Here is a 27,608-nt window from a genome sequence, read left to right as displayed (position 1 = left end):
CAGACCTCATCTCACCCCCCAAAAATCCCTGAACCCCCCCATGAACCCCCTGATCCTGCTTGTCCCCACAATTACCCCAACCCCACTCCTAGCCCCTCTCATCCTGATTTACCGTAGAGTTTAAAATGGCCACCCAATCTATCCATCCTCCCATAACCTCCCTGAATGTCTGTACCCAGCCTATGGGACAATATAGAACTTGCCATGTTAGAGTGAAATTTTCAGAAGATTTTAGATTGATGAGTCTATTTTTGTATATTATTGGATGTTTAAAGAGCCATCCATTGTTCTGTATCCTGCCTGTTGATTTTACTGATTTTAATTCCACTTGAAGGTCAATAGTCCACAATAATCTCCAAAAATAGTCTGCAAAAATGTAGATGCACCTGATGAAGTAGCACATGCATCCCTAATTCAGTTAGCTTATAAAAGGTGCATCTCTCCCTACTTTTTACCATCTTTAATGTCGTGGCTTCCCTTACCAGCCTATTTGGATTTTCATTTGTGAGTGCTTGAATAGTAATTCTTGAGGTTTAACTTTTAGAACAGAGATTTAGAACAAAGATTGTGCTTAGTAACTGTGTTATAAAAATCATGAATAAAATCAACCCCTGAATAGAGGGCCCCACATAAAGCTTATGCAAGATTTAAACCACCAATAGAATAGTTAAGTGGGGTGTACAAGATGGAAAGGCTCCTGATCAGGAGCAAATGTTATCCTATGTTACTTTCTTGTTTTAATAAATTATCAAAAGTCATTTTTAGAATCTGGAAAATAGCTATGTATGTTTAATATGATTTGTTGGAAGTATTTCAGGAAACAGCAGCATAATTGTATCAATATAATTTAACTACCTATTGTCTGTGTTAGGCAATATAGGTTAACACATATTAAAGATTTTTTCAAGATTTATATATTGATTTTCGTCCATTTTCCCATATTTATATGCACGTGCTGAAAGAATCCAGTAATATTTTCCAAAAGTTTATAAAGGGGGAACGTTCCATGGTTTGGCTGTCATTTGTAGTGGGAACTTGATTAAGAAATCATAGCCAGAGGGAATTTAATTTAAGCTATAACTATTCATTTCTATCCCTTGAGGATTTCTTGGGTTACATTTGCATGTTCCCTACCCCACCCATAAGTTACAACTTCAGACATGAACTATTATTAGGCTATTTTAACATCTCATGTTGGCATTTGTGTATCTAGCTCAGTTGTACGTTTTCTAATAAGGCCCTAAGATTGTGCTGTTTAGTAACAGACTGCACCATCACTTTATGACTTTTTTGTCCCCTAACAAATAAGTTTCTTACTGCTTATGTGCATTTTTACAACTAAAATCAAAAAATCTAATAAATCCTTGTTGTCTTCCTAGCACTCAAGCCCACAGCCTAACGAACACCATAAATAAAGGCATACTTTTCAAATTGGTAACCTTGCCAAAGAAAACAAATATCTCAGCCTGTTTACAGATTCTCTCACAAATGACAGAAGAATCACTAGTCTTTAATCTTACACATATATCCATTTGATGCATATAAACTTTTAAATAAACTACTGTCGATTTTATTACACATGTAGAAAAATGCCATTACCAGGTGATCTGGGAGCACAGTGTACAATGTGCTGGGTAATAAGCTAAGAGGACTTTCTATTCCTAAAACTAAACTGGCTCTGTTTTAGGAGAATGACATAGCAAAATGCTACAAAGTGCATTTCCCAGATGATACAGATTGTTGCAATAGGAAAAGATAGCGATTTCTAGATAAGCATTTGGGCTTAGGTCCATGAATAATAGTATAAATACTGAAGATGGAGATTGTAAGAACATTTTTCAGAGAAGATTTCAAAACTATTCATATTCGCAAGACTCCATCTGTGGTCCATCCTACCTCTGCTCATGTAGTTTGTCTCCTTTATACCTTCTTGAGCTTTAGGGCAGCCAGTGCTCTAGACAAATTTGAACATAAATGACTACAACCCCCAAGAGTCTTTCCTGAATTCAGGGTGAATAGATGATCTAGCCAGACCCCTGCATCAGGGAAAGGGTGACCTGAGAGATATCTCTGCTCAGCATAAGGTAGAATCCAGCAGTAATGGCAGCTGAGCTGGCATCTATCTATCATCTATCTATCTACCTATCATCAGTAGGCCAGCTCAGCTACCATTACTGATAGATAGATAGATAGATAGATAGATAGATAGATAGATAGATAGATAAAGACTTGTGCCACTTTGACAGCACAAAGCAGCCATCATAGGGCCAAGGACTCAGGCTTTTGATTAAAGCTATGACAGACAGGCAGATTGTTGTGGTTTAAAATCATTAATTTGAGCAGGGAAGATAAAATGTGAAGATTATTGCACATCGGCAAGAAACAAAGAGAGTCCTTTCACTGGAAGTGAAAGAGACCGGCTGCAATACAAGTGAATGGAATTCTTTCTTCATTTCTTGGGTACCTCTTATCAAATCAGAAATTCAATATGCTACTTTCCTGTGAGTCAAACACTTCTACATTTTTATTATGCTTTCCTACTGCCTCATGCTGTTTTGCCTATTTCTGATACGAAAACTTGCTACTGTTGCTCTGGGCTTGGCCTGGATTCCAGAACTGGTCAGTGAATGTGGCTTGAATTTCAAATTGGTCATAAAGCACAAAACCAGGTGACTTCAGTGTGGTTTCAAATTTCAATGCAAATGGTTCCCAAAACTCACATCATAGCTGCCAGACTGGATTCTCTTCTCAGGTAGGCTGCACACACATTGCCACGTAACAGAAAATTGCTGTACCTGTGCAGTGCCAGTTTTCCTGCTGTGCAGGCCATGCAACTCAATCTGACCTTTATTCTTGATCCATAAACTATTCCTGGCTAATCTGCTCTGTGTTGAAGGATGAAAGTCTGGGATTTTCCACGTTTTCTTCCCTTATTATTTACACTCTCAAGTTGTGGCAGCTCCCTCTGTAGCTCAACTCCTTCTTTAACTTAAGGTTTGATTTTCCTAACTTCCATGCTTTACATTTTCAAGCTGAACATTTCATTAGCGTAGCTTTGTGAATTTAATCAAGGTTGACTATAAGTGAGTAATTTGATCTTTGATACAATCTCCTTGCATGGAAGGAATGTTCCAGTAGATTAATTCCCATAGCACAATCTTGTTTAACAGGATGAAAAAGCTAACTGTTTTTGTAAAATGTCACAATAATTCTGAAGAGTATTTTTATTTTATCAGTTGTATATAGAGTCTCAGAAGCAAAACAGTTGCAATGGATTAAATCTGCATTGGAATCTTTAAATGTCTTTGGAGCCTATTTAATTAAAGAGATACCAAACAAAGCTACTATTAACAATAATGATGAGCATGAGAACACATTAAAATTAGAAACTGAAAATGTGGTTGAGGCTAGCATATTTAAGAACTGAAGTCACATGCTGATGAATACATACTGTACCACAATCAAATGAATTTCCTGCAGATAATTAAACCCATTTGTCAATATTTAGATATTTCCCCCCAATAATTTTCTCAGTCTATTTTTAAGATTTTTTATCGTTCACATTCTTAAAAAAAATCTTAGCCCCAAATCAAAGGTTTGTATATACTATGTATATATAAATCATTTTGAGCTATGATTTCAAATTTATTTTGGACTTTTTATGAAAGGCACATTATTCCATGTTTCACATAGTTTCTCTCTTGTAAATTGATCTGTACTAATTCACAAGGGAAAATGTTTTCATATTTTTCTTTATAAATCATTTCTTCTTCAGTGATTACATGGATTGCATATGTTGACTTACACTTCACAGACAAATGTCTGGATCTATGTTATGCATTTGGAGGGGGCTGTAATTAGTTGTATGAACTCTGTGCAAACTAGAACATGTGGTTTTTGGCCTTAGACTCTGCATGGAATGTCACTTGAAACATATTTTGACTGCATTGCAATGTGATGTCTGCATGTCCTTGTACTCAGCTACCTTACCACTTACAATTTGCTGTTGTTGTCAGAAAGACGTTCTTGTTGATATTAGTTCATCCCTCTTGAAATGTACTGAAAAATAGAGAACAAAAATAATGGAACTTGTTTTCAGACAGTGAAAAGGAAAAATATATATCTCTAGATGTCTTTCATCCAGATCTTTTTCTTTTAAAGGGAATATTTACAAATGGTAAGAAAAACTTATAAAGAACACTGTTATTCCTCCTATAATTTAAAATATTAACATTTGTTGAGAAAGGAAAATAATCTGTGATGAGTCCACATTTCGTGGGTAGTACAGATCAGCCTAGGGAACAAAATTGCAAAACTAAAAAATATTTAAAAATTTCTGCCTTCCCTGAAACTTGTGTAACCCTAGTGGTAGTACTATACTGGTTCACAACAGCAGCAGGTCTGTCCCATTCTTCTGTTGAATGCTGGCCCAGCAAAGCCCTCTACAGCAGCGGTTCTCCAACCTTTCTAGATTCAGGGCACCCCTTATTAAGATCAAGGCACCCCTTAAAAATGCTAGCTCTTAGTTTTCACTCGTTTTTTGACTATGGGATAATAATACAGCAAATTTTTTTTGTTGCAAAGAACTCAGAAAGACTGCAACAGGTCAGAATTTCTTTTAACACTGTGGATTCTCATTTGAAATTACTGATTTTATTTTGTGCATCATGTTTGCACACCTAACAGTGCTAACACTGCGTGGCAGTTTGCAACACCCCTGAAAGGATCTCAAGACACCCTGACTGAGAATCACTGCTCTAGAACTTTTTCCTAGAAAAGGATGGGAAGTAAGTTCAGCAGTAGACCACAACAGCTGACTTATCTAATTCACTCCTCCCCCTCCCACATTGGAGCATGTACATCTAAACTCATTTAGAAAAGAATCACTTCTGTTGCACTGTTTCTGAAATAGCCAGTTTATCACACTGGAGCCTCATTATTCCTTTATCATTATAATAATATTATATCCAGTAGATTTTGAATAGCTTTTTGTATCAAGATTCCACTGCCTGGTTAAGTGTCAGACTGTTTTAACGTATGCTGCTTCTCTTTTTCTTTCACTGTAAAGACCTACTTGGCAAGTGCAAGACAAAATGGATGCTAACAATGTGGCTTACACAACTGGGAAGCTAAATTTTCACACTGATTATCCTGTTCTGCAACATCCACCTGGGGTAAGGAGAACCCACTGACTTTTCCACAGAGCAACATGGACAACACAAGTAGTCCTACAGTTTGAAAAAGAACAGGGGGTAATATGTCTGATGCATAACAAATTGGATGAATATGAAATTGATTTTTTAACTTTGTAAATTCATAGATTAATTCCTACAGTAGTAAAAATAACTGATTTTCTAATAAATAAGTGAACGCATTAAAGTACAACAGCTTGTGCCTGAAATCAAGAATCTCTTTTAGAAATGGCTTGTGCTTTTTTACAGACTCCAAATGATGGTAAAATTCATCCCTTCCTTTAGGAAGCTGTTCTGATGGCAAATCAGTCATGAATTAGTGTGGGGAGAACTACATCTTGTATCCAAAGTGAATTTCTTTCACTTCAGCTTCCATCCATTATATCTTCTGTGGTTAAAAAAGGGTTCTCTAATATGCTTTTTTAGTAGTACTTAAAGGCTAGTCAAGTTATACCTTCACTCTCTTTAAAAAATTGAAAGTAATTTACTAAATATACCACATTTAAGATAATATTTTTCTAAATCTATTTCTTAAATCAGACAAAATGAAAGCATACGAGAAGTTTCAAAGAGAGTACACATCAGTGATACTTACTTTCATGTGTTATAGGTTATTGATTTTTTATTTTTTTTAACAGCAAAAGTTCATTATGGGGAAAAAGTGGTCCTCCAATCTTCTAGAATGCTTCAAGTGAATCAACAGGAGTCAACAAACTGTGAAACAGTAGATCTAATTTTTTTGGACTTTCAAAAAGCTTTGACAAAGTCCTTCACAATTAACTATTAAGGAGACTACCTAATTATTGGATAAAATGTCAAGTTCTCTCATACGCTAGAAGTTCAATAGAAAAAAAATAAAGAACAAAGAGAAATTGCTCATTTTCAGTGAAAACAAGGATCCTTAATAGTGCTGGTATTGTGTGGAATATGCATTATTTAAAAAGAAAAAAAGATGGTTATATGATGACACAACATTACTTAAGCAAATCAGAACTAGTGCAAAGAACTCCAGAGAAAACAATACCAGCCAAATGAATAGCTATTAACAAATGGACATAAATTTTGACAAATATGCAGCTAAGAACTAGATTAACTGTAATTACTCAGTAAAATTTTAGTTGAATATGAGTGCGTCTACATGTGTCGCTATGACAATGTTGTTACTGCGCTGTGATTTAGTACTTCCATTTGGAAGTTCTAAATCACAGCTCAGTAACAGCCCAGACTGTGCCGTATGCACGGCACATGGTTATTTTTAGCAGCTCTCCAAAGTGGCACACTATACTTGGGGAGAGCATTGTTATGGCAAAGTAGCTGCTGGTCACGTGTACACCCAACAGATGCTACATCACCATAGTGCATTGCTACAGCGATGTAGCGTCACATGTAGACATGCCCAATGTCTATTAAATATGCAGTCCAAAAATAAAACATTATCTATAGATATCTATATCTATCTATCTATCTAGCTAGCTATATACACACACACACACACTTATATATATATATAGAGAGAGAGAGAGAGATAAAGTAAAACATGGAATGTATTACAATGCTGTTATTTAGTTTAATAGGGAATTTCACTTGCATTCTCTCCAATTATGGTCACTTTATTTAAAGAATGAGACAGCAGCAACAGATAAAGTACAGACATGGGCATAGAAAAACAATAGAGCCCTAGTTTTGCTTTTGTATGTAGATATATTGGAAATTTAGGGCAGGGAGTTTTTTTTTCTAAAACCACCTAGATCATATGGCCAGCCCTCTTCCATTAAACCAGTGGAATTTAAGGATCTAAGTAATTTATACAGCTTTGATAATTTAGTGTAAATGAGTTTCATTCAGAGAGAAATCAAATAAAAGGAGATGTGAATGAGATGCTAAATTGATTAATAGGTGGATAAGGCAAATAAGGTATTTCTATGTATTTTTCCCCTCACAATAGAAAACAATGACCCGTCCTATGAAACTGGAATGCAACAACTTTAAACTGATAACAGGAAAAATGTTTTACCCAATCAGTCATATTTACCATGATTTCTTAATACCGTCCATATAGTTCACTACAGAACTAAAGCATACATGCCAAAAAAAAGAAAAAGAAAAACCAACCAAGATATTACAGCAAATGTTTGTACTTTAATATTTCATACTTGGAATCCCCTTCCCCCACGTCATGTTCACCAAGACTTGAAGCAATTGTTTTCTTAATGAAATGAACAGATGAACATGATCTTTTCCTGAATAAGAGCCAAATATTTCATATTAATGTGTCACCTGTTGAAAACTCATTTAGATGCTGTTGGTTAATGTAGAATAAGAGTAGAGTGGTACTTCAGTAATAGGAAACAGATGTGACTTAGCTCACTATCTTATCTGTGCCAAAAATCACACGCAACCATAAAAAAAGCAGTCTTTTCAATTAAAAGAAAAAATACCTGTACAAAACAAAAATAGTTTTTAAGCATGCTGAAACATTTTTACTATATAGATCCACAATAAATGATCACTTTAATTTACTAGGTATTATAATAGTATTTGAATACTTTAGAAAGACCTTTAATAAAGAGTAACAGAAAATATGTCCATAAATGGACCAGGATCAGTTTTAGAAATCTCATGTAAAAATATCCTTAGTTTTCCCAAGTTTTGATCTCACATATTCAATTTTCTATTCAAGACCCTGAAAAAAATTACTCTTAGTTCTAGAAAGATTATACTTTTCTTTGAAACATAAAGCTACATTCTCATTTTGCATCCCTTGGAATTTTTAATGGAATCATTACTATCGGCTTACTCAGGATCATGAAGTCCTACTAAGTCCTACACAAATTAGAAGCCTAGTCATATTGGTTAGACAAGAAGTCTACCTGATGGAAGCATAAGGACACCAATATGACTATAAAAGGAGCTTCTCAGATGCCTCAAACATCAAGAGGTCAATCTACAGACAGCAGAAGGATTGGGAGTTGCTAAGGAAACATAAGGAAAAAATTGCAAAAATTAGTGACAAAATTAGAAAGCAAAGGTAAAAAGTGAGTTACACCTGATGAAGTAAATTAAAACCAACAAGAAGTTTTTAATTTTTTAAATATGTTGTACAGAAAAGAAAAACCAGGGAAGCTATGGGTACACTACTATGTGGCCAACTATTAATAAATGAAGGGAGAGCGGAGCTGCTCAATGGTCCTTTTGCCCTGGTCTTTACAAAATATACAACCAGACAGCTAACAAAAAGAATGTGGACAAAGAACAAGAAAGGCAAAAGGTCATGTTAACTAAAGAGCACATCAGTGAGCTTTTCATTCATTTAAATTAATTTAATTTGGTAGGGCCTGAGGAAATTCATCCCAGGATACTGAAAGACCAGGCAAAAGAGATCTCAGAGCCACTGGCAATAATATTTGCAAAGTTATGGGAGATGGATGAAGTTCCAGAGAACTAGAAAACTACTAACATAGTTCGCATCTTTAAAAAAGGGAAAGAAGAGGACCCAAGGAATGAGAGCCTGACTTCAATGCCCAGGAAGTTAAAGGAACAAATTATAAAGTTAATTGTAAACATCTGAAAAAGGAAAGAAAGATTGATCATTAAAAGCAAACACAGAGTTTTTAAAAACAAATCATGCTAAATCAAATTGATATCCTTTAACAAAATAACTAGCTGAGTGGATCAAGGGAATGCAGTAGACATAGTATATCTGAACTTTAGAAAGGCTTTTGATAAAGCCCCATGTAACATTCCCACAAGAGTTAGATAAAATTACTAAGTTGGATATACAGTTGGCTCAGTAACCTCAAGCAAAGGGTGTCAGCATTATAGATACGTTATAGATAGATGACTGTCAGAATGGCAAGAGGCTTTAAAGTGGGGTTCCACAGGGCTGCATTCTGAAGGTATGCTGGAAGAGAGAGCTTCTTGATCAAGTTTGCAGATGATATGAAACAGAAGGATTGCAAACACTTTGAAGGATAAGAAAATAATTCAAAGGAGTCTTGATATATTGGAGAGCTGGACTAGAGACAACAGAATGAAGTTCAAAGCTCACGTGCACCATGCTACACATAGGGAAAAATACACAAATGCACAAATATAGAATGGAAGGATGCATCTACACATGCCATTAATCCGCAGCAGTTTATTGCTCCTGGGAAGCTCTCAAGTACATGGTTTACATGTGTGCTCAAACTGCAGCACATTGGACAGGGTGCTAAAGTCCCGGATGGCAGGGGGCCCAGAGGGCCTGGCCTGCCAGGCTCAGTGTGCAGAGGAGGGGCTGGCTGAAGTATGAGGGTACTTCAGTGCGGGGCTAGCCAGCAGGCAGCCCTGGCACTGTGTCCCAACCAGCATCAACACATGCACTGCTGAGCATGAAAAAACCCTGCAATGGGATAATACTTGTAAATGCAAGTACTACCCTGCTGTGGAGTTCATTAGTTTTGTGCACCCTAATAGGGGTGCATGTGTAGATGCTGAGATGTTTACTGCACAGTTAATTAGTCAACTGCGCAGTAAATGTTTCCTGTAGATGGCCCAAAGATAACCAGCTGGGTAGCAGTATCATTTAGAAAAATCCTGGAGGTTGGTGCGGGGTTGATAAATCACAGATTCAACTTGAGTCTGACATTTTGTGACATAGTTGCAAAAAAATGACTGTAACTTTATCCTGAATTAACCACAGTATTAGGTATAAAATACAGGAGGTGAGAGTACCTCTGGCCCTGGGTAGACTTCATCAAGAGTACTGAGTGCAGTTCTGGGCTCCATATTTTAAGATAGATATGGAGAAGTTGGAGGGGGAGAAATGTGATTCTCTGAAAAACAATCATCTCTAATCTGTTCCTACATATGGTAAATGAAAGATTTTCTCAGGTGTTTTGCCTAAGAACTACCTCAGGTCTAGCCTACACTTCATCTTATAGAACACTGTTCTGACAGTTAATCATCCTTGAGTCACTATCAGAATAACTGTACGTAGGGTGGACTAACTCGCATTGTTACTCAGCAGTGCCTGTCTGAAGTGCCAGACAGAAATAGCTATGGAAGTATAGCACGCTCGAGACTACTGCCACTGAGTGCACTATGTTTACTGTATAGATATGGCTTCTGCGTGCTTGTGTGAAAACAACAAATACTCTAAGCCAAATTAGCAAAGTTGTTAATCTCTTTTTATCCATAGTAATAATCGTGTTGTATTGGTGTGAAACTGCAGTTATACATTGAGGAAACGGTTCTTAGTTTTTTTAGGATCATTTTAAATTGCAGGGCAAATGAGTTAACCAGTAATATTGATTATTAAATATTTATGTGGTTCTTCTTGCAATCGGGTCTTAATTTATTACAGGTTCAGTTTCTTCACTGTATAAAACAAACCACTGCTGGAGGTGAAAGTGAAGTGGTAGATGGATTTCATGTTTCCAGGAAGCTAAAGCAGCAAAACCCTCAAGCCTTTCAGATCCTCTCCTCTACTCTAGTAGATTTCACAGATGTTGGCGTTGATTATTGTGACTTTTCTATGCAGTCCAAACAGAAGATAATACAGTGAGTAATATTCAAACACAATTCTTTCTAGCAGAATTCCAAAACCATACTGCTGGTAACTTGTAGTCAGACACCAAGAATTGCAGGATTACACATCAAGAGTTTGGTTGTACTAAAAAGTTCAGTTTGCCTTTCTCAGCGTTTCTCGTGCATGAAGACATATTAGAAGGTCTGGGACTGCCACCTCGTGGTAACATAGCATTCCATCATGGTCCTTAATTATTGTTTCATTAATTATTTTATGTTGAACTTCAAGTGCCAAGTAGTATTTATTTTATTATATTACATTTGTGTTATGCCCCAACTTTCTTTCCTTTCTTCCTACACTCCTTCACTTCCCCAAGAAATGAAAGCAACCAGAACAACCTCTTGATATCAGTCACAGGTCCAAATAGAAGTTAGGAGTTATAAAGGAGGTGAATGTGCCTAGGTGCATAGAGCTGAGGCGGCACCAAGTTTTGAAGGACCTGGATGGAAAACCTTTAAGTCACATGAGGTGATGTTGTTAGGAGGTTAGGTTTTGGTAATAATGCAACCTTCCAACTGTAAAATCTATGAATCACAACATTTGAAATATATAGAGACAGAATATAGGTGCAACTTTCAAAAGGACATGAGAATACAGGTGCTTCTGATTTAGCTCTTTTCCAGATTAGCGTTAATTATTACACCCCATAATATGTTTATTATCTGTGATAATAAATAATACTTTGTCCCAGCACTACATTTCATTACAAAATTTTCAATTTTCAGTCAGCAGTTTCAAGGGGAAAAGAAATCTGTTATTACCAAAACAAAAGCAAGATGTAAAAAGTTCTGTCTCTCTCCCTCTCTCTCTCTCACACAGAATAAATGACAGAGGTGAAATGGATCGTATCAATTATAATAATGCAACACGAGACACTGTGTTTGACATATCTGCTGAAAAGGTGCAGCCATTCTATGCAGCTCTGAAGGAGTTTGTTAATCTACTAAACAGCACAGAACATAAAGTTACCTATAAGATGAAACCAGGTCAGTGAACAAATTACTTGTACTTAAAGTAAGTAAAGATTTATCCCAAGCCTTAGCCTAAAAAAATATATATTTTAATATGCTGTTACCAAAAATGAATCTCAGTACTCCCATGAATCACTGTTTCTTTTCGCTGCTGTATTTGACGGTCATTTACTGTAACTCAATTTCTTTTTCAGATGTCCATCTACCAGAAAATAAACTAATCAAACTTATATTTGTATAACATCCAAAATATTAAATTAAAAGATATGTGGACTAAGTACAGACAACCTGAGGCTGTACCAATTCAGTCTTTGCAGGTTAGTCTAAACTACACAAATTAAATTGAAACAGAAGTGAACAGACATTAACCTTTGATTCAGAAAATGCAGCCACATGCTCTCAGTGGCTCAAGCTAGAAGCTGGGGGGCGCTAGAGCATGGCTCTCAGGTTGTGTGTTCACTTCCTCTTCCTGCTGCCCCCAAGGTCTCTGGAATTTGCAGTCCCAAATCAGAGCAGCCGGACTCTGCAGTGTTGTTCATCACTTCCTCTTCCTGCTTCCAGGTGCCTCTGGGATTTATAGTCCACAGTCCCAGCAAGAAGTAAGTTTGAGCAGGGTAAGGGGGGGGGGTTTAACCCCTCCCCCCTGGTCCTAGACCCCATGGGGTTTGCCTGGAGGGGGCAGTTCCCCCCCGCCAGCAGTCTGGGCTACATACTTAGCCAAGTTTCCCCCGCCCACCCTCTTATCAGCCATCCCTCACTGCTCCAGCTAGGGAACAGAGGGGCAGGGCCAGCTCTGCTCTCTGGACCAGACAGCCCAGCCCAGCCCAGCCCAGGGCTGCAAAATGCTGGGGGCTATAACTTAACGTGAACCAGGAAGGGGTCTGGGGCAGACGTTTCATAAACCGTTTTGACACAAAACAGTTAAGTCTGATACTACATTCAACCACGTTTATCTTAAACCAGTTTCATCCATTTTGAAACTGGTTTATGTACACTGAGCTTCTGTTCTGCTACAGGGTTTAACCATTTGCTGATCAGGGATCCTGGTTTTCTCTGATAAAAAAAAATCCCCATTTTTCAGGTTAAAAAAAGTAACCCAAACTCCACATTTTTCCATGATCAAAATAAAACACCACTATATATACACACACACACACACATATATACATACATATATATGTATGTATTACTGGTGTTTCATTTTTAATCACAGAAAAATATGGATTTTGGGTTACATTTTTAACTAAAAAAATTGAGGGGTTTTTTTTAATTAGAGAAAACCAAAATTCCGGATCCCTGCTGATCGCTTAAATTGGTTTATGTGTAACTTCTGTCTCTAGCTGTAAGGTTTCCAAGTGAATCACTCAAAAGCTGAGAACGGCATACACCCTTATCTCTTTGTCATTCATTATGATACAACATTTAATGTAAATAATTATATATTTTCTTATAGCTCTCTTGTTTCTTTCATAAACCAAGGTTGCAAAAAGAAAAACTTTGTTGTCAGTTTAATTTGTTATAGAAGCTGGAAGGTATATAGGAAATGAGGCAGGGGGTTAAAAGATGAGTAAAGAGGGAATTATGGTTGAGGAAGTTGAATGCTGTCCCAGAGAATCAGATTACCATCTCAACATCTGCCACAGAGATGTTGTGTGGTGGCAGGCAAATTGTGTAAATCCAAATATCCATAATTAGGTACTAACTGGGCACATCTACACATTCATTAATGTGCAGTAGTTACTGTGCATTCAATTTAGTACTTGCTTAATGAAGTACTAACTAAATGTGCAGTAACTAGAGCTACTGCGTGGTAGCACCAGCACACAGGTTTTTAGTGATGCTTACTGCAGAGTAGCCTAATACTACTGCACAGTAGCATATTAGCACAGTTTTTGCCTGCACACTACTGTGTAGTGTTATTAGGCTACTGCGCAATAAGCATCTCATGTAGACACACCCATTGAGTGTTCCTCATATTCTGAGTGCCTGATGTGAAATATCTGGGGCCAGATTGCAGGACTACCCAATTTTGCAACTGAACTGAATGAGAGTTGTGCTTTGAAATGATAGTGTGCTATGAAAAATACTATCTATCCCTGAAAATCAAGGCATAAACTTTTATAGTTACATACCAAAAAATTGTCAGTATTCATGACAATTTTACCCTTAATCTCTCTGTTCCTTAAATGTAAAACATTATCTTCCCTCAACTCATAGGGAGTGTTATGAAGATAAAGTTATTAATTTATGTGAGTGCTTCACAAAGTATGGCAAGAACATCACAGAAATGCTGATGAAGAAATGGTAATTCCATACTGAGGCAGGGTTGAACAGAATCTACTAAATAATTCATGGAGCCACTCATCGAGTGATGAGAATAGCAACTACTCAATAACTGCTTAGCAAGTGATTATGCTCAATCCCATACATTGTCATTTGCCACTTATCCCTTGTTCTTTGCGGTGATGAAGAGGAGCTTTTTGACTATGAGGGTGGTCAAGCTTCAGAACAAGATACCTACAGAAGTTGTGGAATCTCCATCCCTTGACATTTTCAAGAGCAGATTGGACAAACAATTGGCTGGGATGGTTTAGTCAGGGATGATACCGCCATGAGCAAGGGGCTGAGGTAGATGACCTTGTGAGGTCCCTTCCAACCTTACTTTCTTATTATTTTATTCAAGTGTAGCCTTTCCCTTAAGACGTTTGTAGGCTTGACTTATTGATAAGTTCCCATTATCTGGAAAGAGAAATACAGTCCCATTTTCTGTAAACATTTTTTTTAACAGTTTCTAATTCTTTGACTAATATTTCCCACTGGGTTCCTTTCTTACCAATCTGTGCAATCAGTTAAACTCTTATTCAACACCGGCAGCCATGAACTTTGATGGAGATGATATCTGCACATATTTGTACGTTTGAGCACAGTTCAGTTAAAATCCTTGTCTGGTTTCTTTTTGCCAGTAGAGTACACCAGCACAGCCTAACCCTTAGTTCTCTATAGAGCAAGCCATATTATAATAAGCAACAAATTCAGGTATAAATTAATTTAATTCAGTTACTTAATGAAATGTGATAAAAGCATGTAATATGTTGGGGGTTTTTTCTAATTTTGTCATAGGAGACATAGTAACATTTGACAACTGGCGTGTACTTCATGGTCGTGGGAGCTACCAATCAGGGAAAGAAATAGCCCGACATCTTGAAGGTGCTTATGCGGACTGGGATGTCATAATGTCAAGGCTACGCTGCCTAAGGAAGACTGTCTTGAACAAAAACTAATCTTTCTGCTTGTTTAAAAATTTGCTAAGCCTAGCACAGGCTTAACGTTTTTTTTACTTTAAAACAGCAATATATTTGATTTCCTTTGAGTAACATTTTAAATCGTTGCTAACATCATCTTTAATGTTAAGTACAGACAGTCAAAAAGCATGAGGCTGAATCAGTTCAATCTTCGCAAGGTAGTCTAAACTGTGTGGATTAAACCAATAAGCAAGTGAACAGACATTCACTTTTGATTCTGGAAATGCAGCCACATGCCTGCAGTGGCCCAGGCCAAAAGTTGAGGAGCACTAGAGCATGCCTCCCTGCTTGGCTGGAGCAAACAGTTTGAGCCAAGGCTAGACTGCCCACCCTGAACAGGGGAGGTTGCAGGGGAGGTGCAAAGCATCCTGGGATGCTGGGGGACTGCAAGTTAACTTGAATCTGGCGGGGATCCAGAACAGGAGTTCAATAAACTGATATAACCTAAATCAATTAAGTCTGATACTACATCCATCCAGGTTTATCTTAAACCAGTTTCAGCCATTATGAAAGCAGCTTATGTGCACTGAACTTCTGTTGTGTTACAGATTTAAATCAGTTTCCAATCACTTATACCAGTTTATGTGTAACTTCTGTCCCTAGCCTAAAAGATGATAGTGAGGTTTCAAAATGTGCTTTCATCTTTGGCATTTGGAAATGAAATATGTTATGCCTCACAACATTAAATTGTTTTTATTCTACTTTCACTGTAAGTAGAATTGCAACCTGCTGTAACAGGTTTTTTAGAGTAAGTACCAGTAGTTCTTGATTTACTCTCACTTACCTGCTCAGAAATCAGATCTCAGGGTGGTACATAAAGGAATGGTTATAGAGTTCTAATGAGCAGCACTTGCTGACCCTTTCAACTGTCCTCAAAGACATAACTGTTTTACATGCAACATTTCAATGTCTTTGCCAAAATGACTACTTGAAACTTTAGAACCCAGAATATTAATTTGCAGTTCTACTCCAAAAAAGCAGCTATATGAAGGTGGCACCTTCATGGTCAACAGATCAGCTCCTCTCAGGCTTTGGATCTGCCTCCAGACTTCACTGCTGTCTATAATGCACCAAAAGAAAGCCCTAGTACCAAAAGCTGAAAAAAGATTCGAATTTGGGCTGGGATGTTATTTCGGTTCATCTATATCTACCGATCACAAAAGAAAGAACGTTATTTTTCTCAACATTTAGCATTGCATTCTGGGGCAACACAATGTGTTCTTATGCAACATGTCACAAAACTGGCTTTGGAAGACTTTCTGATCCTGCAGTACCTCCTTCCTTGCTTTCCTTCAAAAATGGAGGAAAGTCCATGGTGTTCTTATGTTGGTTGTCAAACAAAGCCTCCCACAACATTGTTTTAACTGGGTGTTAGTTTTTATATAATATAATTTACCTTCAACTGCATTCTTATACAAATACTTAGACAACAAGAGTCATCTCCTGCTTTAATGCTGCATGTTTTTAGGAAGCCACTTTATACATGTGTTTATCAATTATTAAAAGCTATATGGGAACTGATTTGCAAGTTGGATTGTTGCCTAATGCCTCATAACACTTTTCTATGGTAGCAAATGCCTGACAGAAATGCTCCAGTGAAGATAATGCTTGCTGAAGGATTTTCCCACGATAGAGAAACCTATAGAGAATGGCTATGTTCTGTTCAGGCAAAATCATCTTATATCTATATTTACCAAAAAAGGCTCAATTCTGAGGCAGCTAATTCTTTGAGAGGGTTGCATAGAGCAGTGTGCCTTCTGCTCCCAGAGGCCTCCAACACAGTGGAGGATTTAGTTAGGTTGATGTAGGTAATTAACATGTGCTTTAATGCAGCCTAAGAAACACTTTTCTCTAGCAAATATTGTTGACTGCACCCCACCTGCCTGGAAGACTGTGCATTCTACTGTGTAGAAATAAACTTCCCACACCTTCTTGCCTTGCTGTGTATGATCCTTGCAAGCAGAGCTGAGCCTATGGTGGTCCTCTCCTGTGTCTAAAGAAGTCAATGGCTAAGCTTCTAATGGCACACAATTAGGAGCACAGACAGCCTGGGTCCCAAATCAAGGATCTGAAGTTAACTCAGTACTGGTTAAAAGGAATAATCATTCACATAGGATGGAGTACATGATGATCCTAATCACAGAAAAGTAGGGCACATCCACACATGCAGGCACGTGTGCTTGCAGCAGTTCAAATGGCAGCAGCACACATTTGTGCTGGAGATTTGTGCCTCAGCACACATGCCTGAACATGCACTTTGGTGTGAGGCAAATTGTGCCACTTGGGGCAAACTGACCCTGCCCACCTCCCCCTGGTTCTTCATCCAGGGGGAGCTAGAGGCTGGGGGCAGCACCTGTGCTGGCCCCAGCAATATAAAAACCTGCCCTGGTGAGCAGCTCAGGGCTACTTGCCCTCAGGAGCTTCTGAGGGCAAGCAGGTATCTTCAGTTGGTATCTGGGGACTGTCATGGTAAACACACACAGCAAACTTTAGGTCAGGTCAGCAGAAGCTTGGTTTATTAGAGAATGCATTCTGGACAGACTCATACACAATTGGAGAATTGTGAAGAGGTCTGACCCCATACAACAGGTGAGGCGAATTCATATAGAAAATATGACATCATAAGCATAGCAATGACAGATACCAATCAGCATTTGCCATGACTTTGTTAGTAATGCGCATGTTTTTCTATCTTATCTTAATGTTAGCAGATTTTAAGGGTTTCTCGTCTAACTTGTAACCTTAGGGGTCACTTCTCATTTTGGGCTGACTCAGCAGGCTGGTTTGTGGTTACTTTTGTGCTAAGTTTTTGGTTTTTTACTAGACTAGGACAGGATGGTCTCAGTCTTGTGTTAGTCTGGCAGTTTTGGGTCGTGTCCTTTTGACTTCCCCATAGCCTAAGCTGAATACATGATTTGCACCCTTACACATAATGGAGATTCAACTCCATTTTTCTCTTCTTCCACAGGACAATAGCTCCTTGTGCCACCAGTTGGACTGCTGAAGCAGCCCAAACCTAGAGTGGCCCCTGCACCCTCTACGCACTACAGCAGTCTGGCAATGGGGGCTGCTGCCTGGCTGTGATCTGCTGCCACCTGTGACAGCATCTTCCCCCTTGGACCGGCAGCCCCTTAGCTACACACCTGCCAGACCCGGACAGGGACCATGTGCCCTCTTTGTCTGTGGTATGGGCATTGCAGCAGAGCGAGCTGCCAGTGGGCTGTGGCTGCACAGTTGGCCTTCGAGTGGCACTGCTGTCATGTCTTCTGGTGTCCCCAATCTGCCATCTGGGCAGCTATTGCCCAGATGTGCTCCTTGAGGTGGCCTGCTTCAAATTGTTGAAGGGTGTCCTCCTGGCCCCAAATGGTCAGGAGTTCAACCACCTCATTTGCCTTCCAGGTAGGTCCCCATTTCTGGCCCTGGGCAGGCTCCTCTGCCCGGGTCCCGCCATTTTCCTCACTAGCAGAGATCTTGGTGTTCCCTGTTTAAAAATTGCTAATTCTCTGATAAAAGTCTCTTAATTAAAATACCCAAAATCCATGTTCTTCCGCAATTAAAATGAAATGCCACTATATATAGAGATCAGGTGGGCAATGTTTTATTGATATATTTACAATTTAAAGCAATTTGGAAGCTTACCAGTGCCTCTATCATCATAATGAAATGAATTCTAATATTCACTTTGGTGTTTGCTTTTGGGTTTTTGTGTCACAGAGCTGCTCCTGCCCGCTTTGCTCACCAGGATGTGGGGTGCTGAGCAGCACTGATATGTTAGTGCCCTGCCCCTGCCCTTGCCCCTCGCTCCCAACCCATAGCCCCACTAGTGCCCCTCACTCCTGACCCACAACCCCTGCCTGCCCCCACTAGCTTTCTCCCAGCAGCAGCTCCATCCCAGCACCAGGACATGAGTCCAGCTGCAGCTATCCCAACCCATTACTTTGTGGCTCTGAGCAGTGTCAGGCCTTGCTGTTCTGCTCCATGCACCTGTTCCCAGGCCCCAGTGATCCCCACGCCCTTCCTGGGAAGCCCTTAACCGGGGCTCAGGGACTGGACTGGGCAAGCCCCTTCCCTTCTGGCTGGCCTCCCTCTGCACAGGCTACTCTAGGGGGACAAGGGGGCTCTACACCCGGCTCTAGTGGCCTCTCCTACCCAGATCTCTCCCTCATCCCTGACCCCCATCTCTCTCACACACTCACACACACCCCTGCTGCCACCCCTGCCCCTCCCCCCAGCCCATCACACCCCCGAAGTGGTTCCTGGGACCAGGAGCCCCGAGGCTGGGGCTGCATGTCCCAGCACCAGTTTGAGCATGGAGCAGGGCTTCAGTGTGGCATTTGCCCCTGCAGTCTCACCTCGCACCAGCAGATCCTGTCCCATCCCAGCTGGCAGCTGGGCACACAGGGTGCGAGATTTGTGTGGTGGGGGGAAGTTGTGGGGTTTGGGGGTTTGTGGGTGGTAGTAGGGGTGGATGTAGGGTTTGTGGGGGTGGAACACACTAAGCACACCCCAAATGAAATCCTGTCTTGGCTGCATGCAGCATCCAATGTTTCTGAGGAAGGTGGGGGAAAAAACCTGACACCTGTAATCAATCAGTGGGGCCACAGTTTTAAAAAAAAGAGGTCAGAAATATATACAGTTATTAGGAATATTCAAATTATAATGAATGACAAAATAAATTTGGTCCAATAAAAGATATTATGAAAAAAAATTGGCTTCTCACGTTTTCTGTAACTATCACAGCTACAACACCACCACAAACCTACAAAGAAGAATGTCTTTCAACTTCTTGCTTCATAGCTGAAACCATTCAGCCATTAGAGCTGAGGATGAGACCTGGTATGCCTGATTGAGGAGGTGGGGATGCAATTATCCCACATCTGGCTATTACACCCCCTACCCTCCACCTTGGGACCAGAAGTCCCATCCCCTAACCATGGACGTTTGCCACTGGCAGTCCCTCCCCTTGCCCTGGAAGTACTTGGGGTGGGGGAGGTTTGCAGTCTTGGAACCAGAAGTCCCCCCCTGCCACATGATCCATGACATAAGAAGGACCACCCACCTGATACCAAACCTTGCCACCTTTGTAAAGCAAGTTTGCATCCCATCCCTATCCACAGTTTACATAAGCTGATGCACTAGAAGCAGCTCAGTGCAGGTGCCAAACCCTGCATCAGCTGTGGGTGCTGCTGGAAGTTCCTACTGGGTGTCAAGGTGACTCCACTGATGAAGCAGCGTCAGCTGCAGACCCGGGAAGAACCCAGATCCCCACCCAGAAGCTGCCAGCCATGCCAGCCTTGCGCTACTTCCAGTGCATAGGGCAGGAGCTGGCATAAGCTGCAGATGGGGCTGGGATGCAAAACCCAACAGCCAGAGCCACCGGTTTCTCATGAGTCGGATCCCAAGACTTGTGGCCGCCTGCTGGCAGGCTGGATACAATCACTTGGTGGGCTGGATGCGGCCCACAGGCTGTATTTTGCCCACCCCAATCTAAGTTGAGGGGCTCTTTTCCCCATGTTGATTGGGGATAAAAGCCTCATCTTAGGTTTGAGTAAATATGGTATCACCAAAATAGTGATCATCGGGCAGGTTGTACTTCCAAAAGATAAATACATCAGATGTGTAAGTAGCATAACTTAATGACCCAACACTTGCCTGTGGATTTCTCCTATTCTTGTTTTTATAACAGTGAGCACATCTACGTGTGCACCCAACTGCGCAATTGTAACTGTGCAATCATTTAGTACTTGCTTTAGCACAGGTGCTTCCTTTATGTCAAGGAGCACTACACATCCTCTGCCAGCAGTATGGGGTCAGGGGAAGGGCGAGCTGAAGTGCTCTGGGTCAAGATCCAGGGGAGGCAAGGCGAGAGGGATTTGACGGTGGGGGTCTATTACAGACCCCCCAATCAGGAGGAGGAGCTGGACAGGGAATTTTCAGGCCAGCTTGCGGAGACACTAAAAGCAAGGGATGTAGTTGTCATGGGCGATTTTAATTACCCGGACATCTGCTGGGAGGAGCAGTCAGCCGGGACGGACCGCTCCAGGAGGTTCTTGGCCGAGTTGCAGGACCTCCACTTGATTCAGGAGGTGCACAGTCCCACCAGAGGAGATGCTCTGCTGGACCTGGTACTGGCCGCAGGCGACGACCTGGTAGCGACGACCTGGTAAGAGGCCTCCAGGTTCTTGACCACCTGGGCAATAGTGATCATCGCGTGCTGGAATTCACCATCCAGCGTAGAGTGTCAAGGGCCCGCAGCAAGGTGGTGGCCCTAGACTTCAGGAGGGCCAACTTCAGTGAGATGAGGAGATTAGTGGGAGAGGAACTGGGGTCCTTGAGGGCAGAGGAACTCAGCGTCCAAGAGGAGTGGTCGTTCCTTAAGGAAACGATACTCGGGGCCCAAGGGGTGTCCATCCCGACAAGAAGCAAGGCGGGCAGGAGTGTCCAAAAGCCCCCCTGGCTCACCAAGGGTGTCCGGGAATGCCTGCTTGCCAAAAGGGTGGCGTACGCCCGGTGGAAGGGGGGTGTAATCTCCAAAGAGGAGTATACCTCCTCTGCTCGGGCCTGCAGGCGGGCTGTTAGGAAGGCCAAGGCGGAGATAGAGCTCGGATTAGCGTCCAGGATTAAGGATAACAAAAAGTCCTTTTTCAAATATATTGGGAGGATGAAGAAGGCGCCGGGTAATGTGGGGCCCCTGCAGGATATGCGGGGCAATCTGGTGGTTGCGTCAGAGGATAAAGCGGACCTCTTTAACCAATTCTTCACCTCCGTTTTCTTGTGCAGGGACCGGGACTTCCCTGCTGTGATAGAAGCCGGACGCGAGGGGATCGCCTTCAGACCTCAGGTTGGGGAGGACCGGGTTAGAGAGCTTCTGGAGGGGCTGGACGCGTTCAAGTCAGCGGGTCCGGATGCTCTCCACCCCAGGGTGCTGAGGGAGCTGGCTGGGGTTATTGCAGGGCCCCTGGCACGGCTCTACGAGCGATCGTGGTGCTTGGGCCAGGTGCCAGACGATTGGAAGGTAGCTAATGTGGTCCCCATCTTCAAAAAAGGGAAAAGGGAGGACCCGGGCAATTATAGGCCCGTCAGTCTTACCTCAATCCTGGGGAAGCTCTTTGAGAAGATCATCAAGGAGCACATTTGTGATGGGCCGGCATCCGAGATGATGCTCAGGGGCAATCAGCATGGATTTATTAGGGGGAGATCATGTCAGACCAACCTGATTGCCTTTTATGATCAGGTCACAAAGGCCATGGATGCAGGTGTCGCGGTGGATGTAGTCTTTCTGGACTTCAGCAAGGCCTTTGACACCGTCTCTCACCCCATCCTAATTAATAAACTAGGCGACTGTGGCATAGATGCCTACACGGTCAGATGGATTGCAGATTGGCTGAAGGGTCGCACTCAGAGGGTGGTGGTGGATGGATCATACTCGACTTGGGGGGAGGTGGGTAGTGGAGTCCCCCAGGGCTCGGTCCTGGGGCCTGCGCTGTTCAATTTCTTCATCAGCGATCTTGATGTTGGGGTGGAAAGCAACCTGTTTAAATTCGCTGATGACACCAAAATTTGGGGGGAGGTGAGCACGCTAGCAGGGAGAGAGAGATTGCAGAAGGATCTGGATAGGTTACAGGGGTGGGCAAACAGGAACAGGATGTGTTTCAATACGGACAAGTGCAGGGTGCTGCACTTGGGTAGTAGGAACCAGCAGCACACTTATACGATGGGGAGCTCCCTACTTGAGAGCACAGAGGCGGAAAGGGATCTTGGTGTCATTATTGACTCCAAGATGAACATGGGCCGACAATGCGAGGTCATGGTTGGCAGGGCTAACCGGACCTTGTCGTGCATCCACAGGTGCATCTCGAGTAGAGCCAGGGAGGTGATCCTCCCCCTCTATGCGACGCTGGTCAGGCCGCAGCTGGAGTATTGTGTCCAGTTCTGTGCGCCCCATTTCAGGAGGGATGTGGACAACATGGAGAGGGTCCAGAGGAGGGCCACCCGCATGATCCGGGGACAACAGGGCAGACCCTACAGTGAGAGACTGCGGGACTTGAACCTATTCAGCCTCCACAAGAGAAGGCTGAGGGGGGACCTGGTGACCGTCTATAAACTCACTAGGGGGAACCAGAAGGGTTTGGGGGAGACGCTGTTTCCCCTAGCCCCCGCTGGCATAACAAGGAGTAATGGGCACAAGTTGATGGAGAGGAGGTACAGATTGGACATCCGAAAAAACTACTTCACAGTTAGGGCGGCTAGGAGCTGGAACCAACTTCCAAGGGAGGTGGTGCTGGCCCCTACCCTGGGGATCTTTAAGAAGAGGCTGGATACTTACCTGGCTGGACTCATTTGAGTCCCGTTTTTGTTTTTAGGGTGAGTGGTTTTTTTTTTTTTGGGTTGTTCTCCCGCCCTGGCGGGGGGTCGGGCTAGAAGATCTATTAGGTCCCTTCCGACCCTGAAACTATGAAACTATGAAACTATGAATTGTGCAATAACACCAGTACTGCACAGTCCCAGTGCTGCATGGGCCATTTCCGACCCTACTCCACAGTAGCAATGAGCTTGTTGCTAGTGCTCAGTAGCAGCAGCGTCATGGTTTGTGGCCACAGATGCTACATTGCCATAGCAATGAGCTACATCACCGCAGCTAGTTGCTATGGCAACATAACTCATGTAGACGCGCCCAGTGACTCAACCCAGGGTGCCATGGAGTACCACACATTAGCACTGTTAGGTATACAAACATGCTTCACAAGATAAACCCAGACATTTTCAAATAGGGACCCACAGCGTTAAAAATATTCTGACCAATTCTGGGTTTTTTTGAGGTTTTTCATGGCAAAAGATTTGCTCTATTATATTTTGGTGATAATTTAAAAAAAAACTGAGTGCAAATTAAGAGTAGATATTTTCCAAGGGATGCCTTGAGCCTAAAAGGGTTGAGAACCACTGTTCTAACAGGTGCATAACATACCTTAGTTCTAACTTCCAGCACCCTGGCTGTCTCAGTTTGTTCCAGAAAGTGTCCACTGTATTAGCTGGAGTAGTTGTTTTGCAGTTTCAAAAATATGCACTAAGGATTAGATTGATTCAACCAAACTAATCTGACTAATAATCAGCTAAGTGGCTGCCTTTTTCATAAATCTCACTGTACTTTGGGAAAGATAAATTGGCATATATTACAGGCCTTGGGGGATTACTCCTCTGAAAAATGTTCAGGCCTTAAATCAGGGTACTCACATTTCAACAGCTATAACATAAACAGGTATGTAAACCCCACTAGTCTGCATAAGGAATTGGAAACCTACAGTGAGGACTGAGCATCTTGCTCTTAGGTCTTGCACAAAAAGAGATCAAATTATTCTAGCAATTTAACACACTGGGCACATCTATACATGCTTTTTGATCCAGGAGCAGTTTACACATGAGTAAACTACTCTAGAGTAAGTACCCCCAGGCATATATCTACACGTGCAAGTAAGCAGAAGCAAACTGCTCCCGCTTCCTGCAGCCCTGAAATGGCCTTGACCTTTATTCGGCACTGGGCATGCCCACGCTCCCATATATGGTCTGACAGGCCCTCGTAAAAATGCACGTTAGAGTGCCCACCATGCACAAACTGCCTAAGCACCTCAGCCTTGCCTCACTGCTCCATGAGGTCCACAGTCTCAACTAGTGACCAGTAGGGGCTTGGGAAGACAGCATGTGGCATTGGCAAGGACACCAGCATGGCTCCCATGATGGCTCTCTGGGCCTCTGTGCAGATGTCCCAGTGGGAGGCCTGTAGCAAATTTACTCATGAGTAGAGCCGTTTACTGCACAGCGTGTGCACATATAGATACACACGCTTACTGCGCAGTAAACTGCTCTATTGTGCAGTAAAGAGGCTCATGTAGATGCACCCACTGATGAATGAGCAGCTGAAGGAAAGACATTGTCTTCAGCGGGATTCATGCATTTACTCATCCCCACTGGTGTATATGTAACCTTTGCCCTCCTCTTATGGATTCCAAGCCCAGTTCCAACATAGGGTATGGATCAATGTACTTTTGAAGCACTTCAAATCCTGCCTTAATTTGGCAGCTAACACACCTCAGAATGCTGCCAGGTTGCTCCACGTCTAGGGAGTTGGTGAGAAGGCATCCCAGTTAACAGCCCCTGTGACCTTCCAGGGACAGCTAAATGTCAATAGCAGAACTTTATGGGAACTGCTTGATGCTTCTTGCCAGTGCAGGATGGACCAGTTTAACCTTAGGAAAGCTTATCAGTTTCAAGTAAATTGCCTTCCCAGAAGAAGCAAAGAATAGAGGCCTACCATCTGCTTGCCCTCCAGTCACTCGCAAAGCAGGGCTGCAAAGTTCTGGATCTGCTGTGCTGCTCATAGCAGGAGTGGTGGAAAGGCCTGTTTTACCATTTCGTTACGGTGAAGTTGATTCCACGTGACTGAGAAGGGCTGAGGCTAAATCAGTTGTTTAATAATTGTTTTAGAGCCTGTAAGAATGAGTTGCAGTTTCCCATTAGTAGTGGCCAGAGTATTTTCCTTGATAAATTGTAGGTAAAATCTGTTCTGGGTCCCAGCAGCATAAATTTGGGGTACCTCCACTATGTTCAGAGTCTGGCTCTTTCTGTCCTGACTTTAGTATCCCATGCTATAGGAACACATTTCTGTTGTACTCTCTGGAAAGTAATCAGAGCGGTGTATATGTAGAACCAGAGCATGCTTCTGTTGCTTCATGTTGAAAGTGATTTTATGCCTCGCTGGAACTCATGCACTGAGCCTAGAGTTTCAGCTACATAAATATATCAAATGAATCCATGTGCAAATTACCAGTAAACAAGCACAACACCCTCTTTTGGATATAAGGGGCAGAGGATTAGACGTGGGCTAAGAAGCTGCTGTCAAGGGTCAAGTTTTGAGAACAAAACAGAGTTGGACATCACTAACCTCAGAGCAGCTGTTCTTAAATGACAAAACTTTAAAAACTTAATTTGAACATGGAATGACAGGACAAGAAGTCATCCATGGACTGGACTGTGCTAAGCATTGTTTTATCAGAGACTCTGGATTCTTATCCCATTTGCTGGGCTAGCTTTTATAACCACTTTTGATCTTTTCAACCCACCTTCACTTGTCCCAACAGTGCCCCCTCCCCCCTTCTTTTTCTTCCCCCTTTCCCTATCTTTTGTACTTAAATTGCTTTAATCCTTTCTTTTTAGTACCTCTGCTCTCCACAAGTCTGTTCAAAGCATCTGACGAAGTAGGCTGTAGCACATGAAAATTCATGCCCCTCTGAATGAGTTAGTTCAGGGGTATCAGACTTATGGGTTAATGGTGGACCATGGTGTTTGTGGGCATGGGTGGTGGTGGACAGGGCCCACCACAGAATCCACAGCCCTGGAGCCTCAGTGGCAGGGATTGAGCAAGAGCTGTACAACACAGCCCTTGTTCGCAATGACTGCTGCCGCCATAGTAACTGCCCTGTGCCCCAACCTGGATATGGTCCATGAGGAGCCCTGTAATCTAGATCCAGCCTTGGAGCCAAAGTGAGTTTGACACCTTTGGGTTAGAAGTGCCACCCTGCCCTACCTACTGCTTAAATCAGAGCTAGGTATTAAGTTGTTCTGATGAGAATTTGACCAAAAATGGTGGGAATGTGATAAGATCAGCATTTGGTGGGATCTCCACTGAAAGCTACCAAGATCATGAGATTTCAATCTTACCTGAATCAGAGCTAGACAATAAGCCTGGCTCAGCTTTTAGAGACAATCCAGAACCAATTCAGTAGACCTGTGTTAGGATTGTATCACTGAAATTCACGCCTCTAAATTATCAGAGGTCTGTATCCAGTATTCCAGGATGAGCCTATCTCTAACTAAAAACACTTTCAGCAATAGATTAGACCAGCTGCTGCCATCTGTCTATTCATATTCACCATGGCATTATACAAGATAAATGTGCTCATCTAGAAAGCACAATAGTCAAAGGAACGCCAAAGGAATTCCAAGGTAATTTCATCTGCATCAGATGTGTAAGGTGAACCATATGATATGAAAGACATACCAGATTCTTGCCAACAACCTCACCATATGTCTGCTTTCAGATGCCCTACCCCAAGCACAGCCACACTAAAGATCTGTTCAATATAAGCAATCATGTCATGCATTTCATGGCCACGTCTGCTGGAAAACTATTTTAGGAAAAATGATTTATCCCATTACAGTACCAAGAAGCAGAAAAGCCTCCTGAAACTTATGTTATTTTATACTACGGCTCTGAAGCTAGGATGATCACCCTTGATGTCTTCTTGGAATGGTTATTGAATCAAGGGCTTTATTGTGGAATGATCTATGCTTTTGTGGCTGACTAGTATTAATATCTCAAAATGAACTATGGTCAGAGGAGCTCTAGATAGAATTACATTTAAAAAAACTTAAAGCAAGCTGGCAAAGTTTCCCATGTGTGCATTTCCACAGCATTGTTGTGAAAGGGGTGATGCCTTCTGTTGTTCTCAATCTAATGAACTTACCCAGGCTGCAGTGTCCCTGTGCAGACCTGTTTTTCCTGTCGTCTTGCAGAAGTAGC

At 41.8% G+C, this 27,608-nt stretch overlaps 1 protein-coding gene across 4 annotated transcripts in view; it reads left to right on the top strand.

Annotated features, from left to right (window-relative positions):
* Positions 1 to 18,241, top strand: part of BBOX1 (gamma-butyrobetaine hydroxylase 1) — a 74,825-nt gene extending 56,584 nt beyond the window's left edge. The window contains exons 4-8 of one of the 4 annotated variants that reach the window (XM_025200378.1): positions 5,069 to 5,174; positions 10,537 to 10,733; positions 11,581 to 11,747; positions 12,216 to 12,331; positions 14,853 to 14,989. In XM_025200378.1, coding sequence (XP_025056163.1) covers positions 5,069 to 5,174; positions 10,537 to 10,733; positions 11,581 to 11,747; positions 12,216 to 12,331; positions 14,853 to 14,861 — 595 coding nt within the window. In that variant the 3' untranslated portion in view covers positions 14,862 to 14,989. Of the gene's footprint in view, positions 1 to 5,068; positions 5,175 to 10,536; positions 10,734 to 11,580; positions 11,748 to 11,926; positions 12,050 to 12,215; positions 12,332 to 14,852; positions 15,503 to 18,002 lie in introns of those variants that run through there. The other 3 variants (XM_006020700.3, XM_006020699.3, XM_025200379.1) reach the window with 3 other exon arrangements.
* Positions 18,242 to 27,608: the final 9,367 nt, after the last annotated feature.

This window comes from Alligator sinensis, unplaced genomic scaffold (genome assembly GCF_000455745.1).
Source record: "Alligator sinensis unplaced genomic scaffold, ASM45574v1 scaffold165_2, whole genome shotgun sequence".
Lineage (NCBI taxonomy): Eukaryota > Metazoa > Chordata > Crocodylia > Alligatoridae > Alligator > Alligator sinensis.
The sequence above is the reverse complement of the archived record's forward strand: the minus strand, read 5'-3'. Positions and strand labels throughout refer to the sequence as shown.